The following is a 26,156-nucleotide window of genomic DNA, read 5'->3' on the forward strand; positions in this document are numbered from 1 at the left end:
CTTTCCTCCCACTATATCAAAAAGAATCATTCCGTAATTATAAACATCAGATTTATGAGAAGTTTTGCCGAAATGTCTATTCCATACTTCTGGAGCTATATACCCTATTGTTCCTCTAGCATCCGACATAGAAATAAGACTTTCCTTCCTAGGACAGTTTTGCTAGTCCAAAATCTGATATCTTAGGACAAAAATTTTCATCCAAAAGAATATTATGCAGCTTTATGTCAAAATGTAAATTTTGAGTGTTGTATCCTCTATGTAAGTACTCTAACCCCCTAGCTATCCCTTTGGCAATTCGATACAGCTTATCCCAACTCAACAATGTAGTAGTTTCAACTTCTTTATTTCTGTAAATAAACTTGTCAAGGGAACATTTGATATAATTTCATAAATAAGAACTTTCTTGCGGCCTTCAAAGCAGAATCCAAAAAGGGTGACAACATTAACATGAGAAGTTCTACTAATGCTATCTACCTCATTGATAAACTCTTTACTCTTTTCTTTGGATGGATTCAACATTTTGACGGCCACATTAAAACCATTGAATAACTTTCCCTTGTATACAACACCAAAACCACCTTGTCCTAGTTTAACTTTGAAGGAGTTGGTCATTTTCTTCACATCAAAGAATTTATATCTTTTTATAATTAACACACCATGATTTTTTATGAAAGTTTCAATATCTTAGTTACCTTTTGTCAGAAAGCTGTATCTTTCTTGTCATCTTGGTATCTTGTATATAAAGTAACAAATACTCAACAATCCTGCAATTATTGCAGCTGCTGTAGCACCTGTTAGTTAGCAAATAAGGAATTAGAGGAACATCTAATGCTTTTAATTGTATAAACTTTGTTATGAAAGAAAAATCAAAATAAATAAGTGTAATCTGTTATACTTTTGGGATCTTCCTTTAAGAAAGTTATGATATTTGGCTTGAAACTAAAAGAAACCATTTCATGGTCTACGCCTTTAATGTGAACAATTGAAAAACTAGTTGACGTGGACAGATGCCATAGTAAAAGAGTAAAAGAGTAAGATACAAATGTTCAGATTACTAAAGAGTCATGTCCATTGCCATGCATAAAGCAACTGATATGCGATTTTGAATGTTATCTCCAATTTAAGAAAAAAGTATTGTAAAGGATATAAAAATTTAAATTTTTTCATACTTGAGAAAATAAGAGAAATGTTCTTAATCCTTAGCACTTGTTTACTATTCCTTAGTGGAGAAGAGTTGATGATTTCTGAATATTCTGGCCAATATAATACGAAACTACCATAAAAGAAAAATATGAAAGGAAACCCTTGGATGTATTACCAATAATGACTTTCTTTAGTCTGGTCCAGTGATTACCTGTCGTTGTAACAGTGAGACCAAGAGCGAATTAATGTCGTTCAATAGTTCCAAGATTCAAAGCAAAACATTTTGCACATGTAAACACCAATACTTTTAGTCCACAAAAGTACACAATGCCTTCCTAAGTCCATAAATATATGTATATCACTGGAATGAAGGCTACTTTGTACTTTCTTTCAGTGGCAACTTTATTTAGAGATTTCAGTTTTCTATGATTTTCACAAATAAAATAATTTAGATTAATACCTAGTATTTTTCTCAACATATCATTGCTTATCTTAACATCTTGAAAAGTACTTTTGTTGCTACACTTGCATGATCTTGTGGTTCAAGACATTATTGGGGTTTAAGATGTAATTAAAAATTTAATCTGAAAATAGCGTACCTTTTTTTCAACTTTTGGCAATAATTCTGCTATCTTCGCATATGCACATAGTTTTCCTAGTAGCTCCATTATATGCACAATACCCATCAGAAAGCTTGCACTCAGCACAATCCACAGCTCTGTTCCAATCAAGAACAAACCCTTCACTCATAGCTGCACCAAACTCATTGATCAAGTCACCACTTTTGATCCGATCATGCTTCACTACCACCGTAACCTCAGCATCACAAGATTTAGTCCAAGTCCTTTGACCAATATCCTTTCCAACATCAAACACATAAGACTTCTTCCCCTGACCATTTATCAAACACTTGATAGGCACAAAAGGTGATTCGAGCCGGCTTTTTTTGGCCGACCTTACAAAAGGAAGCAGCCAAGTTCGTTAAGAAGTGCCCACCGTGTCAGAAACACATCAACTTCCACGTCGCGCCACCCAAGGAGGTCATCAACATTACCTCGCCATGGCCATTTGCAAAATGGGGTCTCAATCTGTTCGGACCATTTCTACAAGCACTAGGACAAGTCAAATACCTCATAGTAGGGATTGACTACTCCACTAAATAGATCGAGGCAGAACCCTTAGCAACTATTATTGCTCAAAGAAGTCAGAAATTCTTGTACAAGAACATTGTCACAAGGTTTGGAGTCCCCCACTCCATCACCACCGACAATGGAACCCAATTCACCGACTCAACCTTTAGGAACTTGGTAGCCGACCTAAAAATAAAGCACCAGTTCACATTGGTAAAGCACCCCCAGGCCAACGGACAGGCTGAAGCTACCAACAAAGTCATTCTGGCTAGGTTGAAACGCCGATTACAAGACGCAAAAGGGCTTAGGTTGACGAGCTACCTCAGGTCTTGTGGACATATCGGACCATCCCACATTTCACGATAGGGGAATCACCCTTCCGACTCGCTTACAGAATGGAGACCATGATCCCCATAGAAGTAACCAAAGATTCACCTAGAGTAATATTCTACAATAAAGGAGCCAATGTCCAAGCACAAAAAGAAGACCTTGACCTCCTCCCAAAAGTCCGAGAAACAACTTGAATTAAAGAAGAAGCTCTAAAATAAAGGATTGCCCTAAGATACAACCAAAAGGTGCTCAAGAAGAGTTTCGACACCAACGACCTCATTCTGATCCAAAATGACATCAGGGTACAGAAATTGGGAGAAGGGAAGCTGGCTGCCAATTGGAAAGGACCCTACAAAATAGTAGAGGTCTTAGGCAAAGGTTACTACAAAGTGTCCAACCTCCAAGGATGAGAGCTCCCGAAGTCCTGGCATGCATGTAACCTGAGAAGGTACTACAGCTAGACAGTAAACCTTGCGTAGAGGTGTACTCTTTTTCCCTGATTTTAGGATTTTTAATGAAGCACCAGCACAAGGGCTAGGGGTACTCAAGCCCCTAGCACGTAGATTTTTGTAAATAATTTCTTAATTTCTACTAAAAATTCCTATTTCTTTCACTCCCATTTCTCCAAAAGTTTTCAATTTAGAACGCATTAATTAAACTCGACAAACCACAAAAACCATTGCCCGACCTAAAAATAGTCGGCAAGATAAAGCGACGAGGTACAAATTAATGTAAGAACTTATATAAACAACTTGTATAAAGCAACCTTAGCGTGATCGGACAAAAAATGAGCTATAAAAGTAACTTAATAAAGCCCGACTACTCGATGTCGGAACTATAGAAGGAAACTAATAACTCATAATCTAACAAAGTTGCTAAGACCTAAAAATCAAGCAAACCATGTTCAACTACAAAGACATAACTTCATTCTAAATGCCGAAAAAGTTCTTTGAGATATAAAGAGAATAACTTTGAACATTATTTTATAAAGTTGTGAAAACAACTAAAAATAAAAAGCAAAAGTGTTCAAGAAAGCTACCAACTATTACAAACAATTAAGTGTTATAAGGACCCACAGGTCGGGTCATTCCAATACAGAAAAAGAAATTAAGATTTTTCACCGACGAGCGGGTTGAATCTCTCGCTCGTAGCAGCATATTTTCCTTCGACAAGTGAAGATGGAGGGTGCATGGAAACTGGCACAGCTAGGATAACAGTAGGTGCAGGGGGCGTCTCCACGACAATGACCTTAGGTTGAACCTTGGGCTAGACCTCTAAAGTTTAGCCGGCCGGAGGAGCAGAAGTCTTCAGGTTGAGAGGAGGCCCCTCATCCTCATCAGGAGCCGGTATGATCTTCCCCTCAATGACAATGTTATTCATGCTGAACAGAGAAAGATCTAGGTCGGGGGCAAAAACTTGAACTTAAGCTTTCAAGTTCTCGAACATCTCGTTCATTCCCCTGACCACATGCTCTTAGAGGTCAGCATGGTCATTCCGGCTATTCCCGGGCAGCCTTCAGCTTCTCCCGAATACCAATCAACTCCCCGTAAGTTCAGGAGTAACTCTCCTCAACCTTCTTCTTCATCTTCTTTGCCATCAGCACCATGGCCTTAGCTTTTACAGCTCAGGCATGAGCCGTCTCCAAGTCAGACTTTAGCTTGACATTTTCCTCCTCCAACTCCGACTTCAGGCTACCCACCCTTTCGACCTCAGCTCGGGCGGAATCAAGGAATGCTTGAATAGCACGAACGTGAGTCTTCTTCGGCTCCTTAGCCAGAGCAATACTCACCCCCCACCATACGGATACAATTACGTGCCATATGGTTGAGGTGACTCTGGATGGCCACGTCATTCATGGCTATCTGGCTGTAAGGGAGGTGATGAGCGGATAATTTATACGCTTTTTGGCATTGTTTTTAGGTAGTTTTTAGTAAGTTCAAGCTACTTTTAGGGATATTTTCATTAGTTTTTATGTTAAATTCATATTTCTAGACTTTACTATGAGTTTGTGTATTTTTCTGTGATTTCAGGTAATTTCTGGCTGAAATTGAGGGACTTGAGCAAAACTCTGAAAAAGGCTGACAAAAGGACTGCTGATGCTGTTGGATTCTGACCTCCCTTCACTCAAAATGGATTTTCTGGAGCTACAGAACTCCAAATGGCGCGCTCTCAACGGCGTTGGAAAGTAGACATCTAGAGCTTTCCAGAAATATATAATAGTCCATACTTTATTCGGGAATTGACGACGTAAAGTGGCGCTCAACGCCAAGTACATGCTGTTGTCTGGAGTTAAACGCCAGAAACACGTCATAACCCGGAGGTGAACGCCAGAAACACTCTATAACTCGGCGTTCAATTCCAAGAAAAGTCTCAGCTCGTGGATAGATCAAGCTCAGCCCAAGCATACACCAAGTGGGACCCGGAAGTGGATTTATGCATCAATTACTTACTCATGTAAACCCTAGTAGCTAGTCTAGTATAAATAGGATAAGTTACTATTGTATTAGACGTCTTATCTTTTGACCATTCGGTCTTTTGGATCATTCAGGGGGCTGGCCATTCGGCCATGACTGAACCTTTCACTTATGTATTTTCAACGGTGGAGTTTCTGCACACCATAGATTAAGGGTGTGGAGCTCTGCTGTACCTCAAGTTTCAATACAATTACCATTACTTTATATTCAATTCTCTTTTATTCTTATTCCAAGATATACGTTGCACTTCAACTTGACGAATGTGATGATCCGTGACACTCATCATCATTCTCACCTATGAACGCGCGTGACTGACAACCACTTCCGTTCTACCTTAGGCCAGGCGCATATCTCTGAGATTCCCCAACAGAATCTTTGTGGTATAAGCTAGATAGATGGCGGCATTCATGGGGATCCGGAAAGTCTAACCTTGTCTGTGGTATTTCGAGTAGGATTCCGGTATTGAATGACTGTGATGAGCTTCAAACTCCTGAAGGCTGGGCGTTAGTGACAGACGCAAAAGAATCAAGGGATTCTATTCCAGCCTGATTGAGAACCGACAAATGATTAGCCGTGCTGTGACAGAGCATTTGGACCATTTTCACTGAGAGGATGGGATGTAGCCATCAACAAGGGTGATGCCTCCAGACGATTAGCCATGCAGTGATAGCGCATAGGACCATTTTCCCGAGAGGATAAAAAGTAGCCATTGAAGACGGTGATGCCCTACATACAGCTTGCCATGGAAAGGAGTAAGAAGGATTGGATGAATGTGATAAGAAAGTAGAGATTCGAGAGGATTCTAGCATCTCCACACGCCTATCTGAAATTCCCACCATTAATTTACATAAGTATTTCTATCCTATTTTATTTTCTGTTTATTATTAATTTTCGAACTCATCATAAACCAATTTAATCTGCCTAACTGACAAATACAAGGTGTCCATAGCTTACTTCATACCAACAATCTCTGTGGGATCGACCCTTACTCATGTAAGGTATTACTTGGATGACCCAGTACACTTGCTAGTTAAGTTGAACGGAGTTGTGTCCACACATAGCAAAGAGCCATAATAATGATTCCATACAATAAGAAAGAGTACTACATTGATGTGATCACAATTTCGTCCACCAGGAGGATATTCTTTTCACTCCAGGCAAACCTGTCAAAATCTTTGTTGTTAATAATTGGCTCCTCGGAGGTCTTCTTTTTTTAGGAGGAAGTCCCTAAGGCGACAGATTACCCAAAATCTCCAAGGTCAAGTCAGCAGAAACTAAGTGAACAGCCAGAGTAGGGATAACCTTCCTCGAAGTAACAGTGCCAGAACCCGATTTCTGGGGAGAAGGTCGGGAGGAAGCACCATCAGTCTCTTGGCCCTGAAGACTCTGAGATACCACCTCTTTCTTGGTCTTGTGAAGATACTTCACAGATGAGGTCTTGGAAGCCATTGTTTTTACAAAGGAAGAAAACGCGTTAGGAGCACCAAAAAGTAGCTAAAAAAGAATTACAAAGTTAAAGGTCAGAAAACTACCTAACTCGGACCAGAGCTGACTGGGGTCCCTAAAAACTTCTTTTCGTCCAAGTGAGGAGCCCAACACTCTTGCAACACGTCTACAAATGCTTTTTCAAGTTCGTTTAAACTATTTATGGTGTACTTGGTCACTACAGGGTGTTCTTGCTAGAAAAGGAAAAAGGTTGGCTTGTTATTTTCATCCAAAAAGAAAGGTTGGGCACCCTCCACAATCCAGACCTTGAAGAAATAATTTTTAAAATCATGGAAAGAGTCATAAAAAATGGAAAACACCTTCTACCGTGAACAGCGCGGAAGAAAAATCATGAAGCCTTCTCAATATAGAAGCTAAAAAATCTTCAAAAAGGCCCAAGAGTTAGAGTGAAGCTAGGAGGGGGCTACATTACAGGACCAGAAGACGTTTGTCTCGAAATCAGTAAAGGGAAGAGATATGCCCAGCTTAGTAAAAAAGCAGTCATAAGCATAAAAGAAAGGGCACTCCGATCTATCTAAAGGAGGAAAACAAATTCTCTCCTCAGGGTCAGGCGCTACCAACTCATAGTTTTTCTCATCCTCTCTACTATCACAGATCCTATGGTATCTACAGTAAGCCTCGCAATACTCCCTATCCACTACAGGAACAGAAGAAAAAATAGGGGTATCCACCTAGGCCAAGAGACTAGAATGAACCTTAGTCGACATGCTTAGAACGGTAGAATGAGATATAAAACCTACACCTACAAATACAAAGTAAAGAAGTCGTTACTAGAAGAATTCAGACATCACCCAAAAGAAGTCGGGCAAAATAGAAAAATCAAAGAAAGCCATTTTTTCAAAATTGTTCTAAACCAAAAGCTATCCCTCCCATGTGACATTGTCACGTCGTAGTGACACCATTAGGGGGCATCACAGGTATAAACAGACAAAATGGTGACACTCATAAAGTTCCACAATGATTAGAAAAACCAAAAGACCCAACACCAACAAAAGAATGATACCAATCATCCAACAAAGGAAGCCTTTTCTTAGACCCAAGCGCTCTGCACCAGCCCCAAAAACGAAAAAGAAAAGGCTTTTTCTAGCAAAAAAACAAGACAGCAAGTAACCTCAAAGAATCAACAATATAAAGTATATCAACATCCACACCATTACTAAAAGTAGCTTCATGATACAAGAAGTACCATAAAGGAGACAGAAGGAAACTAACCTTAACGAAGATATCAAAAGAAAGAGGGGCACGTCAAGCTGCAGTTAAACACAAACGTTCCCCTTCTGGCGACAAAACCTTGGTAACAAAAGTAAATAAAAAATCAAGAAAGGAGAAAATTCTTCACGAAGAAAAGAGAAATGGAAAGAACTTCAGAAATGGAGAAAGGAAGAAGAAGAAAGGCCACGAAGCTTTTATAGGAAACAAATGGTAACGGGCGCATTAACTCCTCTTTAAATCATGCACGTAGATCAAGAAAACTACCGCACCAATTCAGCCCCTCATTTAAATAAAGGCAACGTTTAAAATTTTAGACAGGTCGAACACCCAACCTCTATAGAAAGGGGCACCCGACATCTAAACAGAAGTCACAGAACACTTGAGCCCGACCTACAAAAGATCAGGGCTCAAGCAGGGGCACTGTTCATACCTTGGCCCAATAAACAAAGCCAGGCCCAATAAAGACAAAAGACCCACCCCAAAGGATGGCCTCTGATCTACCGAATACCCGACCTCTTTAAGAGGTTGGACGCAGCGAAAGGGCCCGCTTGTACTTATCTGAATAAGTAACTGCCTCTCCAAATCTCTTCAACTATCTTTATCTTCCTAAAAGAAAAATTCTAACAAGCTCCCCGAGTAAAGGGAATGGTTATCCATCATGAAAGATGGAACTATTCCAACAAAGGTGGTTATCAACTCTACTATAAATACACTGACACCCCTCAGGTATAATTTACGTTCAAACCTGCTTAAAGCTCTTGTTAACTTAAGCATCAGAGTCTCTTGTAGGTACCACCCCCCCCCCACTTTCTCTCGAGGAACTCGGACAAGCGGCACCTTGGCACTAACAAGTCGGATGCTGCTACACAAAGGGACCTAAACATCACATTAAGGCTCAAATCAACGTTTCAGGTAATACTGTGCGGATATTTTAATTTATACGCTTTTTGGCATCATTTTTTCATATAATTTTCATTATGTTTCGTTTAAATTTTATTCTATTTTAATAGGTTTTAGTGCAAAATTCATATTTTTGGATTGTACTTTGAGTTTGTGTATTTTATGATGATTTCAAGTATTTTCTGGCTGAAATTGAGGAGCTTTGGCAAAATTCTGAGTCAGAGACAGAGAAAAGATTGCAAATGCTGTCAGGATCTGACCTCCGTACACTCGAAGGAGCATTTCTCGAGCTACAAAAGTCTAAATGGTGCGCTCTCAACGGCTATAGAAAGCTAACATCCAGGGCTTTCCATAAATATATGATAGTTTATACTTTGCTCTGGAAATGAAGGTTCAAAACTGGCTTTCAACGCCAGTTCTTTACCCCTTTCCAGGCGTTGGACGCCCAAAAGGGAGCAGCTGGCGTCCAACGCCCAAATAGGAGTCCCAAGCTGGCGCTCAACACCCATAAGAGAGTATCAACTCATGGATTCACTCAACCTCAACCCAAACACTCACCAAGTGGACCCGAAAAGTGGATTTTCGCACTACAAGACTAGTTTATCTTATTTCTGTAATCCTTAGTTATCAGATTAGTATAATAGGAGAAGTCACCAATGTTTAGGATCTTCTACCTTTAGCTCCTGGCCACTCTACACGTTTTACATTACTTTTCTATAAGCTATGAGCAACTAAACCTCCTAGGTTAAGGTTAGGAGCTCTGCTGATTTCTATGGATTAATAATATCACTATTCTATTTCAATATATGCTTGATTCTATTCTAAGATGTATTTTCGTTCTTCGTCCTAATGAATTGGGAGTGTAACTTGACCGTCATCCCTATTCTACATGGGTTCTTGCGAGTCCTTAACGGGATAATACTGAACCACAAGCTTGATTATACATCTATCAGACAGCTAATCTACAATTTCGTTGGGTACTTGGAGACATCAGTGCAGCCGAAGTATGGGGCGATTAAGGCCTTTATGGTATAAGCTAGAATCATTGGAGCAGCGTTTTCTGATCCAGAAGATCCGACCTTGTCTGTGGCGGTTTGAGTAGGATCACTAAGGGAATGGACTGCTAGAGCTTCACCCTCGTTCAGATTGGATGACCGCTGACCCCGCGTTTGACCTGAAGCAGAGGAGATTAATGACCACTGACCTAGAGTTAGTCATTTACAGCCTGCCATGGAATGAATCAGCAGAAGTTGGAGTAGACAATGAGAAAAGTTGATCCAGAAGGAGGAAACATCTTCGAAACCTCAACCGTTCTCTCATCATTGATTTCACACAATTAAGTAATTCTGTTTTATTATGCTTTTATGCGTTTTCGTGACAAACTATATTTTTTATCCACCTGATTAAGGTCTACAAGATAGTCATTGTTTGTTCAAACCAACAATCTCTATGGGATCGACCCTCACTTACCTGAGGTATTATTTGGACAATCCGATGTACTTGTCGGTCTATCTGTGCGAATATTGCGGAGTCGATTTCATGCATTGGATAACCCTCGAAACAACTATTATATAATAAGAAAGAATTTAGCTACTTTTTTCCATAACCATGATTGTGGTTGAATGATAATGATAAGTGGCGAAAATTCACCATTTCATTTTCATTTTAAATTCAGAATATATAAGTTTTTTTTCTTAGAGATAAAAAATAGTGTACATGCAGTTGACATAAGTCTTTTGTTAATTAGTTTTTGGTGCATTCAATTTTAAAGCTTACTAAAAGATCATTTTATAAAAAGCTAAGGGATTCATTATTTTTATTTTCAATATTTTTTTAGAATTTTGTTATGTTTAGAATGATTGGTCTTCATTTTTTGTCACAACCTAAAATGAACCATGACCGGCGCTCGGGGAAATAGTCCCCTAGCAAGCCTAACCGATTCAAATATAAGTTGAATAAGAAAGTTACAAATATTATACAAGTTCTAAAATAAATATACACTTATAACAAAATTAAGATAATTAAAAATAGTTGGATCCTGTCTATGTCATATGGAGCATATATACATCTAAAAAATGTCAGCAAATAAGTACTCATTGCAGATCGTACATCTTGAATCGAAAGCCTCACATAGACAAGTAATTGTTCCTGAAAAATATTTTAAGAAAAACGGGGTGAGTTTTGCAACTCAGTGACTAGACAATACATCTATAATCGACATGAGACCATATAAACATTATATCAAAATAATTTTAATTAGAAAATAATAGTTGATAATAATAAGTGAATCAATAAGGGAGTTCTCATACAGAAATCAAATCAAAAGTCCACACTTGGGCGGCTTCACCTCTATGGGTAGCCCTTTCCTCTTGTGTGTCCTAACAGAAAAACAGATCTAACGTGTGGTCTACACGTTAGGCTAGCAACACCCCTGCTAGCTAGAGTCTGAGTTAGATGCATCTAAGTTAACGTCATAACCGCCGTTAACTAAGGTTTTCTAATACGAGCCTCCCAAACCAATTCAAAACATATAATTTCAAATACAACAATTCCTTGATCTTTCAAATATATAAGGTATCGAATCAAATCAAATCATATTATACTTTCTCATCAGAAATCTTTCCAATCATACTTCTCAATTATAAGAAATTTCAAACATATTTCACAATCTTTAAAGTAAGTGAGTACTAACAATTACTTTAATGCTTCAAAAACAGATTTTCAAGTAAAATCAAACATTTTAGAATAATACAAAATTTCATAAAAAAATATATATAGTCTCATGTATAGTTCCGAAAGCATAAACTTCATAAAAACAAATTATTTAAATAAATCAATTATCAATTATACTAATCAATTTAAAATCATTCAAGACAAATATAGTGAGTATAATTCAAAGATCATACTAGCTATAAGTCAAAATAATTATAGATGCACAATCAAACAATTATAAATGTAAAGTCTACTTACAACTTGGTCCCAAGGGACCAAAGATACCGACCCGGAGTGCCAAAATCCAAGGTGAGGAGGATTGAAGTAAAATGGAACAAATGAGCGTAGGATTTGGAGTAGGGTAGCGACAAGGTGGAGCTGCGATAGTTTGGGTTATTGACAGTAACGGTTCAGCTCCAGCGGTACCAACAGTTCCATTAGAAACCAAGGTTCACTCGAACGGCGATTGGTGACGAAACAACCCTCTATTCACAATGGCTCCTCTCGCACATTCTGTTTCTCTCTCTTCGAGCTCTCTCTTCTATCTCAACAATGGCGACAGCGACTTGGCATGGCGACGGTTGAAGCTCAGCAGCAACGGAGACAAGGCGCGGCGGCTGTCCTTCCTCGTCTCCTCTCTTGCGCTCGTCCCCTCTCTCGGACGCATCTCTCGGTTTTGGCCTCTGATGGCGACACGACGGCAGCGAGCTGGACGCGGTTGGCGGCGGCGCGACGGGACACGAATGGCGAGCTCCAGGCCGGCGGTGACGAGGCGTGGCTCTCTCTCTCCTCGCGTGGTGGCTCGGCACGGACAGCTCCCTCCTCCCTCCTTCCTCCTCCATTCTCTTCTCGCGGTCTCCCCTCTTCTCTCTTTCCCTTTTTTTTTCTTTTTCTGTTGCTGGGTATGTGTGCTGTGAGAAAGAGGGTATGAGGTGAGTGAGGGTGTGTGCGGCAGTGAGAGGTGAGTGAGTGTGGGGCTAGGGTTAGAGAAGGAAGAAATATACTTAGGAGTGGTCCCACGTCTTATCTATTTTTTTCTGGTTATTACATTTTTAATATTCTTTTAGAATTACTTATGCCATCGAATTCTGAAGACAAAAAATTTCTTAAAATGAGAAAAAAAAAACATCTAAACTTTAAAAAATTTTAAAAATATCAAAATTTAAAGTATATTTATAATAACAGCTCAATTGAATTTTTTTTATGTTTTAGAACAAATAAAAATGAATGATTTTGATTCATTTGAGATTTTTTTTGTATGTTTTAGAACAAATAAAAATAGTTATTGCATATATAAGACGAAATATAAACTTCTAATATTTATTTAAGTACTATTCAACTATTTCAAATAAAATATTTTCAAATCAATTCCTACATTAACTATACTTAATATTTAAAATAGTAAAAAATAATTTTATTTATAAGTGAATATTTATAAAATGACTTTAACAAACGTAAAATTATACAAGAAAAAAATTTAACTCATTAAAAAGTTATGCTAAATCAAAGAATTATACGAATATATTAAAGGCATTTCAAACTAAAAAATTAAATTATTTTATTAACAGAATAGAATTTTTTTTCTAGAATAAAAAACTTTCCAAACAGTTAAAAATTGTACCAATGAAAGTCGGATATATGCTGGTTTTCTTTTACCTATAGATGGTAAATTTTTCACATTATAATAATTGAATATTCTCATCTTAAGAAGGTTACTTTACAATTTATATCATATGGACGATATATGCTGTAAAAAATAAAATAAAACAAAATAAAAAATGGTTGGTCTTACTCTGACATAGTTACATCTAACTTAGCATCTTGTATCTAACTGCCCTACCAAAATCTTACACCTAACCGATTATTTTCACCTTAATTCTTCCAAAAACCAACCACCACTTCCCCACTCTTTTTTCTTCTGGTTTCCAAAACCTGCCGCTTCATTTTGGATGCACAATCTCTCAGCTCTGCAACTCTCTCACTTTCCATGTCTATGGCAATTTCAAGGTATCCTCTTTCTTCTTCATCATCAGTATCGCAAGCCTCATTCCCTCTTCTCTTCTCTTCCGTGCTCTCTCTGAGCTTCTTTTAGTCCAAGATCCTCTTTCTAGTGACCCCATGATCACTCATCAACGTCTTTGATAACTGTCTTCTGTAGAAAAGAAGTTTCAATCCTTTCTGCAATTTCAGACACCCTTTTGCCTTTTATGCAACAAGCTCTAGAGCAGCCAAAAACCCAATAGCCTTTTGCTTCCTGGGGTTTTCAGATCCTGGATCGGTTTTTCTCAAGGTTTTTCTCTCTGATCTGTTTGTGAAGATGCATTAGATTGATATGCTTTGTGGCTCATGTCAAGTTTCAAAGAACTTTCAGTTTCAGCTGAGGATCATGCATCTTCATGAGGCTTTCTGGTATTGAGAGAAAAGGGTCAATTTAGTTCACAAGGTGTTTCGTTTTTCTCTAACTGCATAGCCCTTCTTGATTGATGAGAGAAGATTTTTTGTTTTTGTTTTTGCTTGTTTTTGTTGGATATCATTAGAAAGGGAAAATCTTTCTAATTAGTGTTTCTGAAAGGTTATTTGTTTTCTGTAGTAATTATCTTTGATATCTTTTGCTATGTAGAGTGAGGAGATTGAAGCTGTTTTGGTGTTGGGTTTGTTTAGATGATAATATGCTAGAAGGTTATTACTTTACGAGTTTGGATCTGAAAGATTGTCCTATTGGACAAGTTAAACAAAAGGGTTTGGAGCCCTTGCCATTGCTTTGAATTCAAGTGCAAATCTGGTTTTTGCATTAGCTCACTCCTCTTGGAGTTCCTTTCGAGATGGCTGTAACCGACCGGTGTTTCGTGGAATGGAAAGAGCAGTTTGTTTCCCAAGAGCGTGGCAACCGTGTGGTCCACTATTACCTGAAGGATTCTGATGGGGAATCCATACTTGCTGTTGTGGGCACTGAGAGGAGTGTTAGACACATGTTCTATGTTGTCGCCGATGAGTTTTTGGAAATTTGTGGGAAGGAAGGTTCTGTTCCTGCCGGTTTCAAATGGAGATCTAGAAGAGAGGTGGTTGATTGGCTGACGTCAACACTTTCAAAGCAGCATCTTCAAGGAGATAGAAGTGGTAAATTGATACTTATTGCCTATAACTTCATCTTATTGCTATCATTTTGATGCTTTTTAGTGGTTGTCGGTTGAATGTATGTGTGCAGCTGCAAAATGAAAAATAAGGATGTTACAACTTTGCGTTACAATCAAAATCATGAACTAATGTATATATATATATTTTCTTGTGTAAGGCAACTCGATGCATATCTTTCAATACAAATCTTTGAGCTGTTGTTTGTGGCATGAGTGCATAAAACTCATTCATGTATCTATGTAAATGTATCTTTCTCATAGTTTTTATATTCTTCAATGCTTTTTATGTCATTTAATCTGGAGTTATATGGAGTCTCTATCATGTGCAGTCTGAACTTTGAAAGCTTTTTAACACTGCCATTTTTCTCTAATATAGTTTTGTTCTTACTTATTCCTGTTGTATAGGATAATAGACCATTATACCAGTGCCATTTCCTTTTTTTTCTAATAAAACTCGTTTTACCCCTTCAACAAAAACTGCTGATGCTCACATATAGTAAAACTGATAGTGAAAGCTCGTTTAAGATTATTAATATTCTGTTCTTTTATATATATTTACTTATATTTTTTTATATCATAGGATCACCTAGTCATTCTTCAGGACATGCTTATGATACCACAAATGGTAGTGTCAATGAAATTACTGGTCTTCCTGCCCCAATAGAGAATGGCAAGGTATATCCCTCTTGTTTACTTTTTCTTTGTCTTCCTTTATTTATATCATTTAATTCCAGTTGTAATTAATATTTTTGATGTATACACACGTCTCTTGCTCAGGGATTTCTAACCCGAAACTCCAAATTATCCAAGTCTGACATTGTTTGGTCTGGAGTGGCGTGGACGTGCGGCAAGCAGCTTAAACATTATCATGCTTTTTGCAGGAATGGCATCAAAATAATTGTAAGTATTCCTCATCCATCCACCTCCTAAACAAACATGAAAGTATTGGAAAATGGACTTGAACTGAGGTTTCAAGTATTGTTGCTCATCCTTTGATATTTTATTCTATAGATTTATACAGAGAAGGATCTGGTGCTTTGAGTTTAGCATAGAGGAAAATATTACATATCTCTTTGCTAATAACATCACATATATCATTGCCTCCTTTCTGGTTTCCAGGTTCAATCATTTGTTTTTGTCATGGGCAAGGGAGAGAATCATTATGTTGCTTATTTAGAGGATATGTATGAAGATAGGAGGGGGCAGAAAAAGGTCAAAGCGAGGTGGTTTCACCATAATCAGGAAGTCAAGGGTGTGATTCCCATACGAAATCCACATCCTCGGGAAGTTTTCATCACACCATATTCTCAAGTCATTAGTGCAGAGTGTATTGATGGTCCTGCCGCGGTCTTAAGTCGTGAACATTATGAAAAATGCATGCCTTGCTTTTCCCCAACTTCATCTGATAGAATACATATGTGCTTTAGGCAATTTAGGAGCAACAAAGTCAAGCCCTTTGACTTGAGTAAACTGCGTGGCTACTATGATCAACCAATTCTTTCTTGCTTGCAATTTGATTCTATGCTGAACCTCAAGGGAAATAGCCTAGCAGGAGGAGATGAAGAGTTGAGTGCAGGTGAAAATGTAAAGCTCAGAGCCAAGAGAAGGGATAGGGGAACTCCTCAGTCTTTGATGGGTCGACAAGGAGTTAGGAAGTTAGTTAGGAGTCAGCAAATGATGGTATACAAAAACTCTCAGGGTGTAAATAATTCTAGGACAGATAGGAAATTGTTTTCTCAGAAGGAAGTTGAATCTCAACCTTGGTATAATGTCACATACAAGATTGATGACAAGATAGAGGTCCTCTGTCAGGATAGCGGTATCAGAGGCTGCTGGTTCAGGTGTACAGTTGTGCAGGTATCTCGGAAACAGATGAAAGCCCAATATGATGATATTCAGGATGAAGATGGAAGTGGAAATCTTGAGGTATAGTCCTGCTTTTGTGGTTCTCCAAATTCTGTTTCCTTTGTTGGTTAAATCTTACAATAGTTGGCATATATAAGGTCGGCTCCTATTTACTGTTTGTTATCATGGTCAAAAGGAACATTTAAGGCTCTATTTCTTCTACAGCAACTTGTAACTGGAAAGAAATGTTCTTTTATAATTGTAGTTTTTATCTCATGTGGATTATGCTAGACTAATGATGGGTCCAAATTGAACTGAAATAAACCACTCCTTGTTATAAATCTTCTAAGTGATAAGGATCTGCATACTCATATATGGAAGTACCTGTGCTAAGGATGTTATTTGAATCAGTTTCCTTGATCTCTTTTGCTAAGTAATGCTATGAAAGAATGACTGAAGATATCTAGGCTTGTCTTGTTGAGGGATTGGATTTTTCTTAGTTCAGAAGTATGAGAAATTTGAAATTTTTAGGGAAGAAGAAAAGAGGCTAAATGGGTATGGCATGACCAATAATGACAAGGATTGTAATCCCAAATTCAATTAGAGTATGATATGATTAAAACCTTTTAAAATTTTATGTGAAAAAAATAGTCATGGAACCAAGTGGTAAATGATATATTGCAAAGCAAAAGTTTTATAGTTTCCTTCAATGCATTACATTTGCACATCTTAATTTGGAATTCAACACTGTTACCTTAATCTTTTCCATGTTTTAGGAATGGATCCCTACTTTCAAGTTGGCCATGCCAGATAAACTTGGGATGAGACATCCTGGCCGATCAACAATCAGGCCAGCTCCTCCAACTTCCGACGATCAAGAATTGGTTATTGGGGTTGGAACTGCAATTGATGCATGGTGGAGTGACGGCTGGTGGGAGGGAGTTGTAACTGAAACTGATAACTATGTTGATGATAATGTGCAAGCATACTTTCCTGGTATGCTATATTACTGTTCTATTTTTTTTTGTTTAAATTTTGGTTTAATGATATGTAAAGTATTTTATAGTATGGCTCAATTTATGCCTTTTTAATTTAAAAGTTTTTACTTAGGTCCTTATATTGAATAAAATTGTGTGATCAAGTCCTTGGATGAAACTATCTTGTATATAATTCAATAGACTCTTATCTAATTTTGTGAGCTAAACTATATTTATTCAATTCAATTCAGTCAAAATTTGTTCTCAATGCATGTAGGATCTGATAAAAAAATTTAAATTATTTTATTATTTGTCTCCCCTTTATAAATAGAGTTATTCTTCTGATATCAGGTGAACGGTTGGTAATGAAAGTAAGCAAGAAAGATCTAAGAATATCTAGAGATTGGTCCGGGGACAAGTGGATTGGTATTAAGCCGAAGCTCGATATAGCCTCAACTATATTCGACATAAACGGCGTTAACACGAAGCATTCCACGTCCCCAGCTAAAGACGGGGACTCTGTTGGTGCTGCAAATTCATGTGATGAAGTTCCGGCAAGTGACGAGACTATTAATGAACCAGATTTTGCTGAAGAAAAGGTTGAGGGTGTTGCTGAAGATGGGGATAACAATGATGATGATGGTGATAATGATAATAATAATAATAATGATCTTTTGTCAGAAAAAGATACTGAAGTAGATAATAATGTGATCGAGATGAATAGCATTGGTAATGAAGATAATGGTGATGATTCTAATGACAATGATGACAAAGTTGATAACAAGGACGGCGAAAAACGATAACGATAACAAGGAGACGGAGGCGTTTGGCGCTTCCGTGGCGGACGGTAAAGCCGGGGAACCCGTGGAAATGGCTGTATAAACGTTTTCTTGTTTTGCTAGAACTGATGGCTGATTGTAGAGCATTGCAACCATCTCTTACTTTGTTGTAAGTTGAGTCTAATAGCTAAGATAGGAATGTAAATAGTAATGTGGAAAGGTGATTCTTCGTTTTTAACCTTCCATATAGGTGTACAGTGTTAAGGGGTAATGTCTCCGAGTATCTGTTTTTCTCTATTTCAATTGATTGTATTAGAATGTAGATTTCTTTCATAAGGGAACAGATATTGTTGATTAATTTCAGTTCTTGTCTAACTAGCTATACCACCTTCATTTATTTCCTTGCAGCATCTTAACATTTTTCTTCATGTATAGCTTCATGAACAAGTTACAAGTGTGCGACCAAAAGGATTCAGTATGATCATTATGGCAAATCTATTGATCATGTGGCCAAACTAGACTTGGGTACTTTGTTAAAGTTCTTATTTCTTGATTTTCTTTTTATAGAATTTCCTTTTAAGTTTTAACAAATATATTTAAGTTAGAAATAAAATTCAATTGATCACATGGATTACATGGTGATCTGTACCCTAATAACTTGGATAAATGACGTTATACCTCAGAACTGCTTTTTGAATAATCAACCCAACCTCATCAATAACCGTACACATAACCTTTACGAAAGGCACAAATCTCGACAGGACTCCAAAACACACGACAAATAGGAGACAGAAAGAAGATCGTTCTCACTTAAACCATCAGGAATTTATTAAATATTTCTTGGAGGTAATATTGACTTGAGCGTCGGAGTCATTTTTGCAAATCTCACTCCTGAGACACATTCGAGGAGCTCATAGCACAGAAGTCGAAGAAAAGATTCCTCAACACCTCCAAGCAACAACAAACATGAAAACATGAAGTTGCATTAAAGAAAAAAAAAATTCAAACAAGTGTTCATAAACTAAAATTGATAAAAATAAAGAAACTAACAAGTAAAATCAACAAATTAAGATACTAAAACAAGGAATTGTAAAGAAAACTACACTAAAACAATAATTAAAACTTAAATCTAAGAAGAAACTAAACTAAAAATCCTAAATTTTAGAAAAAAGTTGGAACTTCTTTCTCTAGAATTGGCCTAAAACATGATTCTACAGTACTACTATAACTACTTAGTTAACCCCCCTTAAGTCTTGCCTTCAAATACATCAGAAATGAGTTGGATTGGGCCAAAATTGAGCTTGAAATTGCGAGCCACATGTTTACTTAAGTAAATCACATGCTGCTACTCGTGCATAAGCACAAGCCATGCGTACGCACAACCATAAAATTCTCTAATCTTCGTTTTCATGAATTTTCACTTTTGCATGTTTTTTCTTCATTTCTTCAAGTCATCATTGTCTTCTAAACTTTGAGTCACTCAAATAAACATATTAAGATATAAAATAGAATAAGAGTGAATTAAATTTGACAATTTTCAAATATAAAAAGTATATTTTTCACAATTAAGCACAACTAAAAAAAATTCATAAAATTATACATTTTCTATAAATAAATGTAAGATAAGTTGATAAATTCTACGTTTTTCTATCCAAAAATCATCATAAAATAGAAGTTTATCGATCATCGTGATGGGTGGTAACCCTGCAAAAAGGCCACCGCCACCTCCCCCCTAAATCGAGGGAGTAACCCCGAAGTAGTGGCTGCATGGTGTAGTAGTGAATGGAGCATGCGATATGGTCCGCCAAGATCAAAGGCTATACCAATACTCTTCCTTGGCCTGCCTATACAACCACTAACAACTGATTCACACTCTTTCCATCACATGGCTCTTTGGCACTATATTTGAATATGTATCCTGATTCAAATAATTTTTGTTATATAACAATGATAGCATAATAATATAATATGAATTAAGTAACAATTTCAATTGATAGAGTATTAAAAAAAAAAAGAAAAATACTTTTTTACTATATCTAACTAATTTTTAAAAAATTCAGCAAGTCTCCCTTAAGATGAGGATACTTCACATTTTTTAAGTGTAGGCCAATAAGGTATTTCAAAAATTTTGGCAGGGTCTTCCTTTCGATTAGGATACTCCATAGTCCAAAGCTCAAACTTACCAGAATCATTTCATAATTGGTGCAAAATTTTTGGTCAACTTTCCTTAATAAAAGAAAGGTAAATGCTATGGTGTCTAAAATATAATATCTAACTTATTAAAAAAGGCAAAGAAATAATATTTAATAAATTTTAAATATTTTATTTTTATTTTATATATTTTATTTTTTATTTATAAAAGCAAGTTAGACAATTTAAATACAAGAATAAAAGGCACTATAAAATCTACCTAAAAGAAAATCAATTTAACAGTTTTATCTCCTTAGGCTTGTAAATTATGAGATGTTTGTTTATCTTTTTAAACCAAGTTTTTTTTTATAAGATCAAAAATTGAAGAGTCCAACATAATTTTATCCATGGTGTTGACAACTATAAAACCATGACCCCGATAGAAAATTTTATCTTTCTATGACATATCTTAGAGTAAATGTTTTTTTGTCTTCTCAAAATCTTATCTTATGGTGTTATTCCAAACCAACTTGTGGGGCATAGGCCCTAGTCAAATAAAAGGCCTCGCACTCCACAAGATCGCAATAAGTTTTATTGCAATTAAAATTAGACTCGTACATTGCGCTGAACGATAAATTAATAATAATATATAATAAATATTAAAATTTGTTATGTTTTATAAAATTAAATTAAATATGTGGAAATTACAGTTAAATTTAAAAGATATTTTTTTAAAATAATTTATAATATAAAAGATTTGGATATTAGAGTTGTACAAAATAACATTTTTATTTAATAGTTTGACTTTGGCATTTGTTTTAAATTTTTAGTTGTTGGACTTTTAAATGTGTCTTGAATTTGTATGATTTTTTTTTTCCTTAATCTCTTGATGGGTACAAGATCTTCCTATGATATTAGTGTTGGCAAAATTGGTTCCTATAATCAATGAATAATTTAAATTAGAAATAAAAATAAAGTCTTAAATAAGTAATTTTTTTTAGTATTACCTATTTTATTTGCTGTAATTTTTTTTTCTTATAGGTTCAGTATTTTTTATTGGAACAAATGTCTTAGCAACAGTGTATTGTTAAAAACTTTCTTTAAGATTAAAATCATTTACTTTGACTTCAAATATAAGTATGAGATTGCACAAATTATTCAATTGGGGTGGTGCTTCAATGTCATTACTTTTTTGGAGTGGCAATTGATTTGAAGTAGTTACCCAACAATTTTTTTATTTTCCATCAAATAATACAAAAGTTATTGTAACACTTTGATAGAAACCTTTAATTGAATTCTGAACCTAAAATAAGTATTGGATTAGTAAAAAAATTGATTATATTTATTTTTTTAAGTTATTAAAATAGAAATAATAAATAGCATATTGAAAGAAGCATAATTTTAACGATATTAAAATATAATTAATATAAAGTATTGTGAAATAATATAAAAAGTATAAAAAACACAAATAATTAAAGTATTTTTTCATAAATTCAATTTAAAAATACAATAAATATGTTTGTTTTGTACCTTTTCATCTAATATAATCATTTCTAATCAAAGAGGTTCCTCTTCATTTGTGGGTGTTAATGTTTCCCATAGACAAACTACGCAAACTTTGATAAACCGATTGTCTGTTTGTTTGGTGATATTATCCAAAGAATAATGTTCCATTGAGTAAATGTGAGATGTGTAATTCGGAAATAAATTTCTTGTGCTAAATTTGATGTTATTTAAAGGAATAGTGATAAGAGACTTATATAAATAGTTCAAATAGTAAGGAATGTGAATATTTGTAACGTAAAATTTATTATGATTAATTAATAATATTATTATAACATTTGTAATATAGATGTTTATTATATTTAATGAGTTATTTATAGAAATTAATAAATTAATTATTGGGGTTATAAATTTATTGTATTGTTTATAATAGTAAGATATAATAAATATCATGATATGATATGAATTCAATGTCTTTTTTAGTTTCTTTCGTATAATTTTTTTTTTGTTGATTACGAAATAATAGTTAATTTGGCAAAAATTTAATAGTTGATTCTAAAATTTTACCAAACAAACGATATTGTTGATATGGCATTAGTAGAAGGAGCAAGATATTTCAAAATTAATATGGGTAAACTCATCCATCTATTTTTATATATTAAAAATAGATGATGCATTTGTCCATCCTTTTAGCATTCATAACATCCTTCTTCTACTAGTTATCCATGTGAATGCCTACCTATTGCTATTTTTTATCATTTCTTTATCCCAAAACTTAAAATTAGAGGTATCCAACTCCTTTGCGTTTGCTCTCACACACTTCATTTCTTATAGGCATATTATGTTAATTTTTTTTCCTTCTCATACTATCTACCAATTCCATATATTTTCCTCTAAGTACTTGTTCATACCCTGACCCAATGACAAGGCCCAGGACCCAACGAAAGGCCCAATCCAAAGGATTGAGCCTCACCCTACACCGACCTTCAATCTACAAAGTCGGTGCTTACCACGACTTGCTCTAAAGAAGTCGGGAACGAGGGATTATCTGGCAGATAAACCCTCACTCAAGAGGATAACTGCCCCTAAAATCTCTCTAACCACTTTCAGGAGCCATATCTCAACTTCCCTAAGATAAAGAGACGGTTATTCCCCTTAAAAGGCGGAACTACTCCAACGGTGGTTATGGGTTCACCACTATAAATACACTGACATCCCTCAGGTATTTCTAAGTTCCAATACATTCTAAACCTGCTTAACCCCATGCTGACTTAGGCATCGGAGTGTCTTTGCAGGTACCACCCCCCATTCTCTCTCACACACAAGTCGGAAGGAGGCTCCCAGACGTAAACCAAGTCAGAGACCACCCTCCTCTAGCGCTTGGGCCTCACAAACAAGCCCAACCTCCATCCGGTTCTAAGTAAGCCCCGAAACATTGGTGCCGTTGCCGGGGAACCGAGAGATCAACCAGTAATGGCGGACAACTCACCAGAAGATGGACATACAGCGTCTGATTCCGAGCAAGAAAATCCAGATACCAGAAACAATGATGCAGACCTGACCCTTCATCAAGGAACCAGCGACCAGCATAAAGAAGACACCTCTAGGCTAAAAAACCCAAAGGCAAATTTCTCGGAAGGATGAAAGTCCGGAAAGGAAGGGCCACCCCATGCAACCGAGCTAATGGGGCTGGTCCACGGCCACCAAGGTCGTTTGGAGCAACTGGAACAGGAACTAGAACGACAACGAGAGGCAGAGCGAAACCTCAGAGAGGAAATAGAACGACGAAAAAGGTTGGAAAAAAAACTCACAAAGCTTGAATCCTCCCTTAAAGCCCGAGACTCCCGCAGCAACCGAGAAGAGTCGCCCTTTGGAGGAGAGGACTTGTTCAGCGAGGACATAATGAGGGCAAAGGTTCCAAGAAACTTCAAAAGCCCTGAGATGAACCTCTATGACGGAATCACAGACCCAAAGCATCATTTAAGTAACTTCAAAAGTCGGATGTATCTGGATGATACTTCTGATGCAACACGTTGCAAGACTTTTCCGACCACCCTGTCAAAAGTGGCGATGAAGTGGTTCGATAGCCTCTCTCCAAGGTCGGTTACCAGCTTTGAGGACCTCTCAAGAAAATTCTTGATGCGATTCTCCATCCAGAAGGATAAAGTAAAACACGCACCGAGCCTCCTGGAGTTAAACAGGAGGTCGGGGAACCTCTGCGTAATTACATGGAAAGGTTCAACAAAGCGTGTTTGGAAATTCAAGATCTGCCCACAGACGCAGTTATCATGGGATTAGTAAATGGACTTAGGGAAGGACCCTTCTCACAGTCCATATTAAAAAGGCACCCGACCTCCTTGAGTGATGTACAGGAGAGAGCGGAAAAGTACATCAACATGGAAGAAAATGCCAGACTGAGAGAGTCGAGTTGGCGATCTGGGCACCCTCCCTCGATAAAAGAAAGGGAGAGGGAGTCCAAGAAGAAAGAAGACCTCGGTCTAGACAGACCCAAGAAATATCACTCTTATACTCCTCTAAAGGTTTCTATAATGGACGTATACAGAGAAATTTGCAATACTGAAAGGATGTCGCCTCCTAGGCCCATTAAAAATAAAAAAGGGGGGAGTCGCAGTGATTACTGCGAGTACCATAAAATATATGGTCACTCAACAAATGACTGTTACGACCTCAAGAATGTGATAGAAAAGCTGGCCAGAGAAGGCCGACTTGACAGATATCTCATGGAAAGGTCGGACAATCATGGGAAGAGAAAGCGAGATGACGCAGATAGAAGAGACCCACCACCGCAGACTCCGGAGAGACATATACATATGATATTAGGTGGATTCGCGGGAGGGGGACTCACCAAGTCCTCTCGCAAGAGACACCTCAAGCGAGTCTACCAGATCGGGAGCGAATCGTCCGACCTTCCTACCATCTCATTTACAAAGGAGGATGGGCAAGGAGTAATCCCTGAACACGACGATCCAGTGGTGATAACCATGATCTTGGCCAATGCCCATCTCCACAGAACTCTAGTAGATCAAGGAAGCTCGGTGGACATCCTTTTCAAACCCGCATTTGACAAGCTAGGGTTGGACGAGAGGGAGCTAAGAGCCTACCCCGACACCTTATACGGGCTAGGCGACACGCCAATAAAGCCACTGGGATTCTTACCCCTTCATACTACCTTTGGAAAGGGGGAAAAATCTAAAACTCTAAGTATAGACTTCATAGCCATCGACGTAGGGTCAGCATATAATGCCCTAATCGGAAGAGCTACCCTAAATCGACTCAGAGCGGTGGTATCCACCCCCCCATCTCTGCATGAAATTCCCGACAACAGCGGGGGTAGCAACGGTGCGGGGAGACCAGAAATTGGTAAGAAAGTGCTACAATGAAAACTTGAACCTGAGGGGAAAAAGCAAAGAGGTTCACACCATAGAGCTCCGCGGTGCAAGGGCCAAAGAAGAGTTGCGACCACAGCCAGGAGGAAAAATCGAGGAAATACAAGTCGGCAAAGAGGAGGGAAAAAATACCAACATAGGAGCCAACCTAGGGGAAACCCTGAAGCAAGGGTTGACTAAGCTCCTAAGAGACAATTCTGACCTCTTTGCCTGGAAAGCCTCCGACATGCCTGGGATAGATCCCGAGCTTATGTCCCACAAGCTCTCGGTGTATCCAGGATCCCGACCTGTACAACAGCGAAGGCGCAAGCTCGGCCCGGAACGAGCCCTAGTGGTGGAGGAGCAAATACAGGCACTCCTAGAAACCGGCTTCATCAGAGAAGTTAAATATCCAACATGGCTTGCAAATGTAGTGCTAGTCAAGAAGAAAAATGGCCAATGGAAGATGTGTGTCGACTACACCGACTTAAATAAGGCGTGTCCCAAGGACCCTTATCCACTCCCAAGTTTTGATACTCTAGTAGACTCTAGCTCGGGGTATCAATACTTGTCGTTCATGGATGCCTACTCGGGATATAATCAAATCCCTATGTATGAGCCATACCAAGAGAAAACATCGTTCATCACGCCCCGAGCAAATTTCTGCTACGTGGTCATGCCATTTGGACTAAAAAATGCAGGGGCCACATACCAAAGGCTGATGAACAAGGTGTTCGCCCCCCACCTCGGGAGCTTAATGGAAGTCTACGTAGACGACATGCTAGTGAAAACTAAGGAAGAATCTGATCTCTTGACAGACCTCTCGCAAGTCTTCGACACCATAAGGTTGCACGGGATGAGGCTAAATCCCGCAAAGTGTACCTTCGCAGTGGAGGCTGGAAAATTCTTAGGGTTTATACTGACGCAAAGAGGGATTGAAGCCAATCCCGATAAGTGTCAAGCTATACTGGAAATGAAGAGCCCGACTTGCT

At 37.5% G+C, this 26,156-nt stretch overlaps 3 protein-coding genes across 8 annotated transcripts; 1 reads left to right on the top strand and 2 right to left on the bottom strand.

The window, feature by feature from the left end:
* Window positions 1-318: 318 nt before the first annotated feature.
* On the bottom strand, window positions 319-2,281 carry LOC130965890 (phytosulfokine receptor 1-like). Its single transcript, XM_057890648.1, has 4 exons — window positions 2,201-2,281; window positions 1,829-2,037; window positions 696-794; window positions 319-640 (listed from the first exon to the last, which is right to left on the bottom strand). Exons 1-4 carry the CDS (start codon window positions 2,279-2,281, stop codon window positions 319-321), a joined length of 711 nt encoding a protein of 236 aa, XP_057746631.1.
* Window positions 2,282-9,660: 7,379 nt separating this feature from the next.
* On the bottom strand, window positions 9,661-12,252 carry LOC130965891 (uncharacterized). Its single transcript, XM_057890650.1, has 2 exons — window positions 11,904-12,252; window positions 9,661-9,872 (listed from the first exon to the last, which is right to left on the bottom strand). The coding sequence occupies exons 1-2, from the start codon at window positions 12,250-12,252 to the stop codon at window positions 9,661-9,663; spliced, it is 561 nt and encodes a 186-aa protein (XP_057746633.1).
* Window positions 12,253-13,252: 1,000 nt separating this feature from the next.
* LOC130969196 (uncharacterized) lies at window positions 13,253-18,542 on the top strand. 6 transcript variants are annotated; one of them, XM_057894826.1, is made up of 8 exons: window positions 13,275-13,417; window positions 13,569-13,853; window positions 14,031-14,527; window positions 15,125-15,219; window positions 15,322-15,444; window positions 15,664-16,470; window positions 17,166-17,385; window positions 17,718-18,542. In XM_057894826.1, exons 3-8 carry the CDS (start codon window positions 14,233-14,235, stop codon window positions 18,167-18,169), a joined length of 1,992 nt encoding a protein of 663 aa, XP_057750809.1. In that variant the 5' UTR covers window positions 13,275-13,417; window positions 13,569-13,853; window positions 14,031-14,232; the 3' UTR covers window positions 18,170-18,542. The 6 variants fall into 6 exon arrangements, with proteins under 6 accessions (XP_057750812.1, XP_057750809.1, XP_057750813.1 ...); XM_057894830.1 differs by having other exon boundaries at window positions 13,569-13,700; XM_057894829.1 differs by lacking the exon at window positions 13,569-13,853 and having other exon boundaries at window positions 13,253-13,417.
* The last annotated feature ends 7,614 nt before the right edge of the window (window positions 18,543-26,156 follow it).

This window comes from Arachis stenosperma, chromosome 3, assembly GCF_014773155.1.
Source record: "Arachis stenosperma cultivar V10309 chromosome 3, arast.V10309.gnm1.PFL2, whole genome shotgun sequence".
Classification (NCBI taxonomy): Eukaryota; Viridiplantae; Streptophyta; class Magnoliopsida; order Fabales; family Fabaceae; genus Arachis; species Arachis stenosperma.